At 42.6% G+C, this 12999-nt stretch overlaps 1 protein-coding gene across 2 annotated transcripts in view; it reads left to right on the forward strand.

Annotated features, from left to right (window-relative positions):
- The first annotated feature begins 2515 nt into the window (after positions 1–2515).
- LOC106588202 (dolichyl-diphosphooligosaccharide--protein glycosyltransferase subunit STT3B) overlaps positions 2516–12999 on the forward strand; it is a 110706-nt gene continuing 100222 nt past the window's right edge. For both annotated transcript variants that reach the window (XM_014176962.2, XM_014176961.2), the window contains exon 1: positions 2516–3845. In XM_014176962.2, the coding sequence (XP_014032437.1) occupies positions 3586–3845 (260 nt within the window). In that variant the 5' untranslated portion in view covers positions 2516–3585. The remainder of the gene's footprint in view (positions 3846–12999) is intronic.

The raw sequence follows: 12999 nt of genomic DNA on the forward strand, positions 1-12999 counted from the left end.
CTTCAACACCACTTTGCATAACCAAAAGCTGTCTGTGTTAAAACGAAATGAACAACGCTTTGGTGAAATTGGATTAATATTATGTTGCCATAGAAACATTATTTAATTTGGGCAGGTTTAATAGAGCAATTATGCAGGTGCCTTTAATAACACTTTTATATATATTTTTTAACCTTTGTAATACAGGATTACAACCCAGCTGTAGGTTGACTATGTGAACATGTTGAAAAGGGCACATCAAAGTCTCTATATTATGCATTTTTTACCTTGGCGAGTACTATAGGCTTTCAGGTCTTATTTTGTTTGCTTGACAAAATATGGTGTCCTTGGTCAGAATACATAGATATACTGTTTCAATTTCACCTAGTAGGTCTATTCTCCACTTGTGATTGTGATGCACAGCTGCATATGCTGTGCTGTTCCTGAGGTTGTAGCACTGTTAGAATAGGTAGAGGTCAACAGAGTCAATGCATGCATGTTCCTGAGTACCGCATGCTGTTTAGCCCATTATATTGTTAAAAGTCCCTGCTTTCACACAGAAACATTTAAGTGGTTTCTAACTCTGTTTGCAACATTGTAGTGCTTGTAAAATAAGAAAAATAATCTGTTCAAGAGACTCAAAATAATAAACTAAATGACCGGCTCTCTTGAAAAGCAAAAGAGACAAAACATCCTGTCTCTGTGTTTTTACATGCAAGTGATGTTCGTCAAGTTATTATCATTTTGATATGGTCATTTGGTAAGTTGCTAACCTTGGCTTTTCTGTAACTGTTTTAGCTTGCATTATAATGCAGATGTGTTAAGGCAAGGCAAGGCAAGTGGTTAACGCTGGAACTTGATGTGCTTGCTTTTCTGATTCCTCTTGATTTCCATCTTGTTTATCAGACTGTGCCACCAGATTAAGCTCTGCACTAACAATTCACACACTATCTGCATGAAATTGGATGCATCATTAAAAAGCACATTGCAAAATACGTGTTTCTCAGAACTGCGGCATTGAGGAAGGTCATCCACGACTTGCCCCAGCTTACATAACAAGAAGAAGCACAATTGTGAGTGGTTTGAGATGATTAGAGGCCTACTGTGTGAAACCCCGACAAATTGCTTGAGCCGACGCATGGAATGGGACTCCAATGCTCTCAGACAGACCATGTCTGTTTCAAAGACCCATCCATTTGGATGGCATTGTGGTACCACGAGCAGGCCTCTTTACCTTCTCAACCTCAGAGCAGACACTGCTTCTCCCTTATGACCCAACAGACAAATGGAGGATTAGGACTGTTTTCAACCTGATGTTGCTCACTACCGATGACTGTGAATTTTTGTACTTTGCGTAAGAGCCTTGGGAAAAGGGGGCCTTTTTCCCCTTGTTTATACCTATTTTTGTACACTTGTGAGCCATGACAAATAAGTTATGAACCTCAGATTGTTTACTAGATATGAAGTCCCCAACCTGCCATCTTGAATCTTTGTATGCTAGGCCTTGGCTGAGTAAGCACCTGCAGACTATCTCTGTCTCGCGGCATGCCTCTTTAAAGAACTCATGAAAGCCAGTCAACAAGGAGCCATGAAAGACAGAGAGGAACAAACAGACACTCGAGGCTCTCTCTCAGGAGACAGAAGCAAGTGAATCTGCCATGCCCAGCCAGCATCTGCATCCAGAGCAGCTCGTTTTCATCTGGGCTGTGACAATGGATGCCATTGAAACTATCTTCACGGCGTTGTTTTCCATTGATTCAAAGGTCACACTTTCAGGATTTTTTGGAGGGTAATGTGCCTGTTGTGGAATATGCAGGCATTCGTGATGAATGAGAGACATTGTCTCTGGCTGAATTCCTCCCCTTGGCTCTGAGTTGCAGCAATAGTACACATATGCAGTGGTTTGTCTGTATTATGGACCTAATCTGATTCGGGTTTACCTGCAAGGCATCACACCATCACTCTTTCTTTCATCCTTCATCTGCTTCTCTTTATCCCCCTCTTATCTCTGTCTCCATCATCTCTCTATCCAGGCCCACCGTTAAGCTGGCCCAAGCTTCAATTACCCACCAATGTTCCACTATGAATATTCTTCCTATTTTCTATGTGACCCAATGGTACTGTACATCTGTACATTGACTGTGAAAGTTGATAGCCTTCTCTGTGTTTATGGTGCTGGTGTGTTATACCACACTGAGGCAACACAGATGTTGCATTGTCGGGAAGTGAGTTGAATAAAACCATTTTTAGATAGGCTATCTATTTCATTCTGTTCATATCACATTCTTCATAACATCTATTCATATTCAATGTTTCCGAAGATCACTTTTTAAAAATGTATATTCAATTACCCTGTTTTTCATAGAAAAGCTACTTCATTCTTTTTCAGGGTAAAATGCAGTGAAGAGAAATGTTCAAGGGCAAGGACTGTGTAGGTTGGCTTGAATGATGTACCTAATATAGATATAACAGCCAAGTATGCAACAGATGCTGTATTCCAGCAACGTGTCAAGAATACCTTTTTTTATTTGTATTTATGTCAGTTGAATACAAAGTGAGGTGCATTGTACTAATAAGTACTGTTATAATACCCACATTAGTTTTCCCTCCAGGGATGTAAACTGCCCATGAGTTTTTCTTGTCTCATGGAACATATTGTGAAGAATGTGTTTGATATTGCACACACAAATACATTTGTGGCAGAATCCAATATTATAGCATTTCAATCAACCAATCATTCAATCTATTGATCTCCAATCAATTGTATCACAGTCAATTAAAAAACTCACCCATTTCCTCTGTTGATGCCTACGTATCTAAAAAGCATAGAATAAAAGCTGCAGACTGTACTATCCATAGAACTATACCTAGGTTACACAATGATTTATGGTGTACTTTTGTCTTTGCTGGGGGACAAATAGTGAGGAGAACACATACATCTTTATTAATACCCATGCCTCAGCAGAGAACCTCCAAGGGCAATAGAAATATCACTTCACATTAAAATTATTCATCTTCACAATCTCACAGTCTCTCTCCTGTCTACAAGACAAGACAACCCACCCATTCCATTCTCAGAGTCAGGGACAGGTATCATGCAACTACTTTATGTGCAGCTTGGCCAACATTTGAATCACGATCAAATCCACACAGTAAATGATTAAAGAAACCATAATTACTCATTTTTAAGCGGATCTAAAAATGATATTGTAGCCCCTATAATAAATTCATTTCCAGGGTTTCAACGTTCTTATGTAGGTTCTGACGTTCCATTGGTAGATAAATCGGTCTGTCATCGTAGTCGTTGCGCGGGATTGGTTATTTAATATCCAACGGCTCAGCAGTCTTTGGCTCCTGTCGTACCTGTCGTTCTGTGAGAGGCTGTCGGTGTTTCCTGTGGTTCCGCCCATTCCCTCCCATCAGCAATCAGTCACATTCACTTTTGCAAGAGCGTGCTGTATGTAATGGTGGGTGTCACTGACAAATGTGAATAAAAAGCCGGTGGATTTACAGCGAAGATAAGGAGAGAAAAGCACGTCCAATTATAGGGAGTTGAACGGGAGTAAAGGGAGATAGGGAAGCGTGCTCTTTCAAACCACGCAGAATATGGCGGAGCACCACACAGCCACTGACAGCAAGCACAAAGCGTCCTTGAATGCCGGGGGCTCGCTGCATGGTAACAGCCGACCTAACGCCGCGTGTGGAGGAGGGGGCAAAGGAGGCCTCTCTGGCGGACTGGCACAGCCAGCAGGGTGGCAGTCCTTACTCTCCTTTACCATTCTCTTTCTGGCCTGGTTGGCAGGCTTCAGTTCAAGACTTTTTGCAGTGATCCGGTTCGAGAGCATCATCCACGAGTTTGATCCATGGTAAGTAGTTAGCTAACTCATTTCCAATATTAGCTAGTTAGCCCAAAACTCTTTGATTGCGTTGTAGTAAATAGGATCACTAGCCACGAGAGACTCATGCTTGTTGCTGTTCTAGATGGGTTGATGCCTCGCTTTATTGACTGCACGGTAACGTCGAGTGATTTTGTCTCCCTGGCCGCATAATGCAGTTTTCGTAGTCAACTACTGTATCATGCAAAAACTTCAGCGGTTGCAAAACTTTCACCGGACGGTTTTTCAAATATGATGAGTAACTTTAGTTAGCCAATCTAATAGCTAACTAGCTAGCGTTGTAAAACTAACACAGGTCAACCTGAAAAGCAACAATATGCTCAGTGTTATAAATAGGCTGACGGATTGTTAGCTAACTACTGTAAAGTTAGCTAGGCAAGGAATGCCCCGAAGTCAGAACACCCATGACATTTCCTCATGAGGAATAGGCCTAGAACTTTATTGTTCTAGTTGATGGGCTCTCCAACCCTGGTCCAGGAGAGCTGCCCGCCCTGAAGGTTCACTCCGACTCTAATCTAGCACACCTTATTCTAATAATTAGCTGGTTGATAAATTGAATGAGGTTAGTTACAACTGGGGTTGGAGAGCCCTGTTCTAGTCATGCATTCATCGATTCACTCATTCATCCAAATTGAGCATCCTAGCCAGTGTTATCGTTGCTCCAAGAGGACAGTCAGTGCCACTTCACTTTGGGTAGGACATGGTCAACTATGTTCTGCATCTCAGGTGAGAGTATAATTAGTCATCCCAAAAACATCAAAAGGTTGTGGAAATGATTAATACTTTAGAATAGCCATGTAAGTACTGCTCTTCACAATTGTATTGTCCTCCTAACATTCATGTGGCCACTGGACAGCTTGAATGTAGTTGGACGCTGCCAAATATAATACAAAGTTGACGTGGCATTTCTTATGACGGCAGTATTAAAACCCCTAAGCCAGGGGCCATGTCTCCACTCAATTTGTTCTTGGCCATTCCTTCACACTGTACACAGGATTATTCTGCTGTTTATCTGTCAAAAATGGTTCACACTGTACTGGCCGACTAGGCTGCACTGCCATTCATGTTTGGGATTGTTATCAAAACAGTATTGCAGTGTCCCATTCAAATAGCACTTTTGTGCTTTTATTTCATGTAGACTACTAGCCAATACTCAAGTGTTGTTACTGGAATGACCATTAAGTATTGGCTAGTAGTGTACATGATTGCCCAAGGTGTTAGCAAGGCTGTCCCTGCAGTTAAACATCTGAATTAGCGCATTATCATCAATAAAGTGCATCTTAATCTGCCTAGGCAGTGTTGGTGTGCACTCATTTTAAAGGGAAACTTTGGGATTTTTGGCAATGAGGCCCTTCATCTACATCCCCAGAGGCAGATGAACTTGTGGATACCATTTTCATGTCTGTGTCCAGTATGAAGGAAGTTTTGCTAGCCAACGCTAACTGACGTTAGTGCAATGATTGGAAGACTGAGTATTTGCTAGCGTGCTATGTTAACGAGCAGGGATAATTGGTAGATCCTGGGCTAATGCTGCACTTTTCACACAACTACTATTATTCCTCTCCCGTTCGAAGCACCAAGCTTTGCCCAGACCTAGGTGTGTTGTCTGTAGGAAGTACCTTCAAGTAGAGCACCAGAGAACCTCCTCAGCAAAATTACAAGGAGACTCAATGCAGAATTGCACTGTGTGAGTCCCAAATGACACCCAATGGGTCCTGGTCAAAAGTATTGCACTATATAGGGAAAAGGGTGCCATTGATTATGTTTGCCTATGTCTGATATGCTGCCTGCTGGACTACCTTGGGTGGTCACATGGCTTCCCAGCCGTTCTGTAAGGTAAATCGTTTGCTAGCTGTGTGATGTACTAGGTGACCTGAGCTCATTCACCCATCTATCAAGCTCTCCCAGATGCATTCAAACCAGGCGTGTCATATTTGATGCAGCAGGTGATTTGTAACTCTTGCTGCTGTTAGGAGTATATTCAAAGAGCGTTCTTCAAATCAATTCTCTTTCATGACATTGAGTTTGTGTTGAGCCTTGGTCTGTTTTTTTCCTTTTTTTTGTTGTTGATTAAATCGCTGTCAACGTCCAAATGCTTGTGATCAATGAATCAAGTGTTTTACTTGCCAGCGAGAATAGAATAGGCTAGATGGCTATAAACAAATGTCATGCTTATCTGAGGACTGAGTTGGTAATCTTTGTTGCCTAGATGCTATAATACCACTATTGCTTTTTGGTTGAGCCTCCTCTATAGTTATATGAAACTAACCATTATGTTGAACAAGCAGGCAATTTGAAAATGCGAGATTGGCTCTGTCAGCAGTATGCCAAGCTAATATTGAAATATGCAAACATTTGTCTGTGAGTGGCATGACAAGCCTGTTATCTTTAACACTGCTCGATAAGATTATTCTCCACACCTCTTGGACTTTTGGAGAACAGTTGGGGGTATTACAGTAATAATATAGCCAATTTGGTCGGTCTGTAGGCTACTTCTTTCAAACACAAGGCTACGTCAATCTGCGTAAGGTTTTTTTTTGTAGAAACTCATGTCTAACTTCAGCATTGATCATTTAAACAATTACGGCACATCTCATTCGTCAAGATGCTGCATTGACTGACTGAAGGGATTGCAAACGTCATTGAGCTTACTGAAATTCATACCACAAGCTTGAAATCCAAGCGATAGCCTACACACCTTTTTTGGGGGAAGTGACACCCTAAATCCCCTCTGGCAAATTTCTCTCTTTGTTCAATATTTGCCAAGCTGCTGATGGAGCCATTCAATACCACTCAAAGGGGTTGATTTTCCCCCCCCCCCATGTCTGCTGTAACATCTGTCTGGGTTATTGACTGAAAAGAAAGTGGATTCCATCCAGACAGTGCACATGTAGGGAACTTGGACTCAGTCTATCCTTCAGTTATCCCTGGTCTCTCACATGTATCAAGGCAGATTATTTGAAGCAAGGATAGTGCAACTCACTCCACTTACTCTAAAGCAGGATGTGGAAAAGATCCAATTCTCATAGATATCTCTAACAGCGGCTTGGCTGAGGAGTATTCCAAAACCTAAGTTTATTCCCTGCAGCATCTGTCGCAGCCATCTGTCCAACAGCTAATGAAATATTCAGTGCAGTGTGGTGTCCAATTACCTGCAGTGGGTGGCAAACTTTGTAAAACAAAACAGAGTCCCTATAATGCATTTCTCGGCGCACACCGCACAAGGCTTGATTTGATCCAATCCCCCGCAATGAATTGGGCTTACCAGTGCTTTGGCTCCATAGTTCCAATTGTATTTAACCTATGTCATCAAATGCAGGCCTAGGCCAGAATTGCAAGTACCTCAAATGGGTAATTACCCAAGGAGATGGAATGTTTTTAAAACAAAAGGAGCATTTTAAATGTACTCTGGATAGTGAGTGCTCATGTTGAAAGAATCTTTATCTCGTTAGTGTTCTCGCATTGGATCACTCTACCCACCCTCTTGGAAGTGACTCATCGATTTTAGAATCACAGATTCATCCTGATGATCATTGAATTGACATGTAAAAAGGAACCTTTGTTGGGCTCCTGCAGATGAGGAAAGGCAGCTGTATGATGAAGGCTCCTGCTAATTAGCCAAGCGTTGAGGAGCCCCGTGAGATGAGACCAATCATTGTGCATTTCTTTGAAGCACATTTTCAATACCAAAGACGCTGATTGTGTTCTGGCTTCAGTTAGACTCCGCTCTCCAGTCCCAGGCGTAACAGAATTTGTATCACACCCAATACAGAGGGAATGATCACTCGCACCACTTTATTCTCCTGTTGTCTTCAATCAAGGTTGTTGATGCTAAGCTCACGATTAACTTCCATTTCCCGTGTACCCATCCCCAGGGTGCAGAGGCAGTGGTGGAGGCGATATGGCCGCCGCGTGCTGTTCCTACCCTGGGCACCTGCAGCACGCGTAGGAGCTGAGCTGGCAGGAAGGAGCTTAGAGCCGAGGGGCCTCTTTTTATAACCGTCGTGGAAATGTTACACTAAAGATCAGCTTGCGCCATTTCTGAAAAGACTGATTTATAAACTTGGGGCATACCATACATATGCACGTTTCCCCGTTATAAATCAGACTTCTATGGTGACGACGTCCTTTTTTGCTGTATAATTCAGAACTATTATCATTAGGCCACGGCATACAAAATGCATTGTTGTTCAATATTTAGTTTGTCAATAGATTGGATTTCTATGTCCTGGTATAGTCTCTGAGATGAAATGGGCAATGATGTCGCGCTCATATCGCACAGCAATACTGTAGCCTAAGCCTTTCCATACTGTCAAATATTTTACATAAGTTACCTTTCTATTTACTGTGTTGGCTAGCTAAATGTGCAAACCAAAATAAACTAATTGCAAAGACAGGCAATCCAGCTCAAAGTTATACATGCTGTATATAGGTAGGAGCTTCCGAAATGTAATTTTTGGTGAGTTTGGACATTTACCAGCAAACGTGAGAGACTACAAATGAACAAAGTTTTGACTCATGCTTGTCTGAAGGAAGAATGTTAATGGCTCTGGAGCAGTATGTGTACATGCTGTGTCTGTGGAGTCTGGAGTCACTCGGGCAACAGGCCTGCCTGCTCTGAGAAGATGGGGTAAGAGCAGATGGGCTGAGAACAGAGAGGAGAATGCAGCCAATATGCATATTAAAAACTGCAACAGTGATGATTGTCGTCGGGGTAGAGTAAAGGTCAGTTGGTTAGGTCTGTACAGCATTGGTCCGACCAGTCAGAATTCCCGTTCCAAGACTGTTTTGATCACATGGGCTGGAATATGTTATGGGTTGCCTCTGGAGATAACATCAATGAATATGGCGACTCAGTCAAAAAAATGTATCGTTAGTCTTTTCAAAATGTTCCTGACTCAAAAACCGTGAATTGATGGCAGCCTTGTAGGAAAACTTAAAGCGAGTGACGCTGCTTATAAACAGGGCAAGGTTGCCGGGGACAATGGGTTGATTAAACAGTACAAATATGACCTACGCAGATCGCTCAAGATGGCGGAACACAAGTATAGGGACAAAGTGCAGGAGCAATTCAGGTGGGACACAAGGTGTATGTGGCAGGGAAAAATACCCTTTTTCTCATGATTCAAGCACAATGACCAATGAGCTGCCAAGGAGTGCCCCCGACGACAACGTGGGCTACACACTCCACTGAGGACCTATGTAAGTCATTCAAACGTGTTAACCCTCACAAAGCTGCCAGCCTAATCGTCATCCCTAGCCGTGCCTTCAGAGCATGTGCAGAACAGCTTACTGTTGTAAGCAAAACATTAGGAAATGTGGCTGGCTACATTCTTTCTATGATAAACACAAATATGATTGCCATGCATCATTTTTTTCCCCCAAGAATTCCTTGCTTTTTCATTGTACACATATTTTCTTGTGACTGCCAGCCAAATAGTGTTGCACTTCTGTCATCTGATGAAAATTAAGCTATTGTCTGCCGAATGTGTTCCAGTAATGTATTTTCTGAGAAGGAAAACTATAGTTGCACGTCCCTCTGATCACTCTATTGAAGCCAAAAAACACTGACTTTCAATATAAAACGTGACCCCTGTCAATACACAGCTCAAGCTTTCTCCCGTTGTGCTATTCACAAACCTTGTTTCATTACTGCAACGGGCTTGGGAGACGTCATGCGTCCTCTGAAAAATGACCCGCCAAACTGTGCTTCTTAGCACCTGCTCGCTTAATCCGGAAGCCAACTGCACCAATATGTCAGAGGAAACACTGTTCAACTGACAACTGAAGTCAGCCTGCAGGTGCCCATCCCACCACAAGGAGTTGCTAGAGCGTGATGAGCCAAGTATTGAAAAACCATCCCTTGGCTATTTCCAAATACGTCGGTATACTGTTTACTGCCTAAGGGGAGGGGGGTGACGTGTGTGTTTTATATACACTCGCACTGTAGAAATAAGCACACCTAAGACTATAAAGCACCTGCATTCCTGTTTGTTTATTTCAATCGGTTTCATTGAGATGGACATTTTTCTTATTTTTGAATTATGTGAATAGTGATCGAGCAGGTTTTGCAGAGTCGTTGCCGTCTGCAGCAAAGCGCAAGGCCCTCCTATACAAACAGCCCTCATTTCATAAGGATGGACAAAGCTGTGCACAGCTGGGAAGAGGAATGTGGTTGAGTTACTCGCACGGAATTGGCAATTGCTGACGTTCCCCTTTTCAGCCCAAATTAATTATACATAGGCATACCTAACGGTGTGATTCTGAAAGTGTGCTACGAGGCTGCCTAACGAGAGGTTCTTCCTGTCAGCAGCCCAGAGGCAATGCAGCATCACCGTGATAAAGGGCGACAGCGCGCTGGACTATTTGTTAATGTGATTAATTGCTTACCGCTAAGACCCCAGTGGCCTTAAATATCAATGTCTTTCTGAAGGAGGCCAGCATCCTGGGGAGTGGGAGATAAAGCCTTAGGCTTTTTTAGAGGTCTCTGTGTGAGGCTGTGTATGCAGGGGGGATGTTTGAACTAGCGGAATGGTATAAAACGTATCGCTTGCAAAACCTGTAGGGTAGTATTCTGCCAATAAACCCTATGGCTTTTAAAAAAAATGTTATTTTACATCCTCTCCCTCGGACTACACACAATTGCTGCACTCAGGCTACCACTTTTAACTGACATCAAAACAGCTCACAATTGCTGTTCTCCTCAGTCAGTACTTTCTCCCGCTTTCTCTCTGTATAGTCTGCCTACCCACATGCACTTGGATGCAGTTGTTGTTCCATGACCAGCAGAACCTATCCATCTTGCAATAACAGATGGAACAGTGACCTCATCGTAGGTATCATCTCAGAATGATTGCTCTGTTTCGGTAGTGTGAGCGCCCACCTGGCTGTCAATGTTACGCTTCAACTTTCGCCACCCCCTTGCTTTGGCGTTACATCTCGGTGAACAGAAACGTCAGGAGTCTAGGGCGAGAATGTTGGTCAGAAATGTAAGGGACCTAATCTGCTGATGCACAAAAAAAGCAAGCCCCTCGTTGCCAGGTCCTGAGATTTCATTCTCACTTCCCTCCCTGAGAGGATGGTTAGTATTTACGCAGTGCTGAATAACTAATGTAGTGGTGGATTGATGGCCACAACATTTTTTTTCTTTTTTTTCTTGTCAACTTTTAGTTGGCCTTTGATCTCTGGGATATCGCCTATCTAGCTGGAATGGATATCAGGGGCGGAGGCTGGATGATGCTAGAAGCTGACAGCCATCGGTCGGTGGGGGCCAAAGGCCACTTATCGCACACCAGGCCTCTCATGAGCGAGAGAATCAATTGTCCCAAAAATGCAATAGCCTATCAGTTTTTCATTGGGCAGGGAATCTTGTGGGGGTTATTTTCCATTTATAAGACTAATGTTGAATTTCTTGTGAGCCTGATGGGATTGCTTAGTGGGAGCAGAGCTGCTTTAAGAAGATCAACTGCTTAATATTTTTTTAGTGAAGTTCAAATAGCTGAGCGCTTGAGTGTTAGTTTTGTTTCTGTCTTTCAACTATTTCCATATTAGCCTACCCAAGCTCTTCTGTAACTTGTTTTTACAAACTTGATAGTGGAAGTCCTTAACTTCTTAGTGATCCCTTAGCGCGCCAATCCCGTTAACGGGGGGATTGATTTGACAACACCCAGTGAAATAGCAAAAACAGAAATACTCATAATAATAATTCATAAATCATACAAGTGTTATACATCGGTTTAAAGATGAACTTGTTAATCCAGCCGCAGTGTCAGATTTCAAAAAGGCTTTACGGCGAAAGCAAACCATGCGATTATCTGAGGACAGCGCCCAGCATACCAACACATGAAAATCAGATTTCAACCCGCCAGATGCGACAAAAGTCAGAAATAACTATATAATTCATGCCTTACCTTTTGAAGATCTTCTTCTGTTGGCACTCCAATATGTCCATTAAACATCACAAATGATCCTTTTGTTCGATAAATTGTGTCGTTTATATCCCCAAAATGTAATTTTTTTTTGTTGTTGCCATGTTTGATTCAGAAAATACACCGGTTCCAACTAGCGCAACATGACTACAAAGTATCTAATAAGTTACCTGTAAACTTGATCCAAACATTTCAAACAACTTTCCTAATCCAACTTTAGGTATTTTTAAATGTAAATAATCGATCAAATTTAAGACTGAATAAACTATATTCAATGGAGGATAAAATGAAAGTGGAGCGAGCTTCAGGTTGCGCGCCCCAACCACAACAGTACACTTAGCTCTACTCCCAGAAAGGAAATGGCTACTTCTTCATTTTTCAAATGAAAAACATCAACCAATTTCTAAAGACTGTTGACATCTAGTGGAAGCCATAAGAACTGCAACCAGGTCCCTCAAATCTAGTTCCCCATAGAAAACCAATTGAAAAGGGTGACCTCGATATTTTTATTTTTCCTGGATGGTTTGTCCTCGGCGTTTCGCCTGCCAAATAAGTTCTGTTATACTCACAGACATAATTTTAACAGTTTTTAGTAACTTTAGTGTGTTCTATCCAAATCTTCCATGCATATCCTAGCTTCTGGGCCTGAGTAGCAGGCAGTTTACTTTGGGCACGCTTTTCATCCAGATGTGAAAATAGTGCCCCCTAGCCTTAAGAAGTTTTAACTTCAAACAGCAGTCTAGATAAGGTAGCGTAACGGCAAGCAAAGGGCTGTGAAAGCAAGGGCTATTGTGAAGGTTGGGCCATAGTCTGCCTCTTGTGGGTTGGAAGAATCATTTACTAGATGGCTGCTGATCGGTGTTTCCAGTGAGCTCATCTGGCATATTCTGTTACTGGTTGATTTTGCTAGCAGATTGGCTGGCTGATTCTCTGGGGTTGTTGGTCCCTTTTGGCTGGTTACCTGGCAAGCTGATTGGCCAGCTGGCTACTTGGTGTATCTGGTCCTGCCGTCCAGGGCAGAGGCAGGGCGTTTTATTTTAATGGGGCCTGGTGTATTGTTCTCTCTGGACATGGGCACCATCTCAGTTGCTGTCTGTTGTAAGCACACAGTGTCCTCTTGGCACAGCTATAGAGGCGCCTTGCCCATTTTAGATATGCCGCTAGCTTGTGTTCAGTCCGACTGCCCCCATGTTTGC

The sequence above is a fragment of the Salmo salar genome, chromosome ssa27 (genome assembly GCF_905237065.1).
Source record: "Salmo salar chromosome ssa27, Ssal_v3.1, whole genome shotgun sequence".
Lineage (NCBI taxonomy): Eukaryota > Metazoa > Chordata > Actinopteri > Salmoniformes > Salmonidae > Salmo > Salmo salar.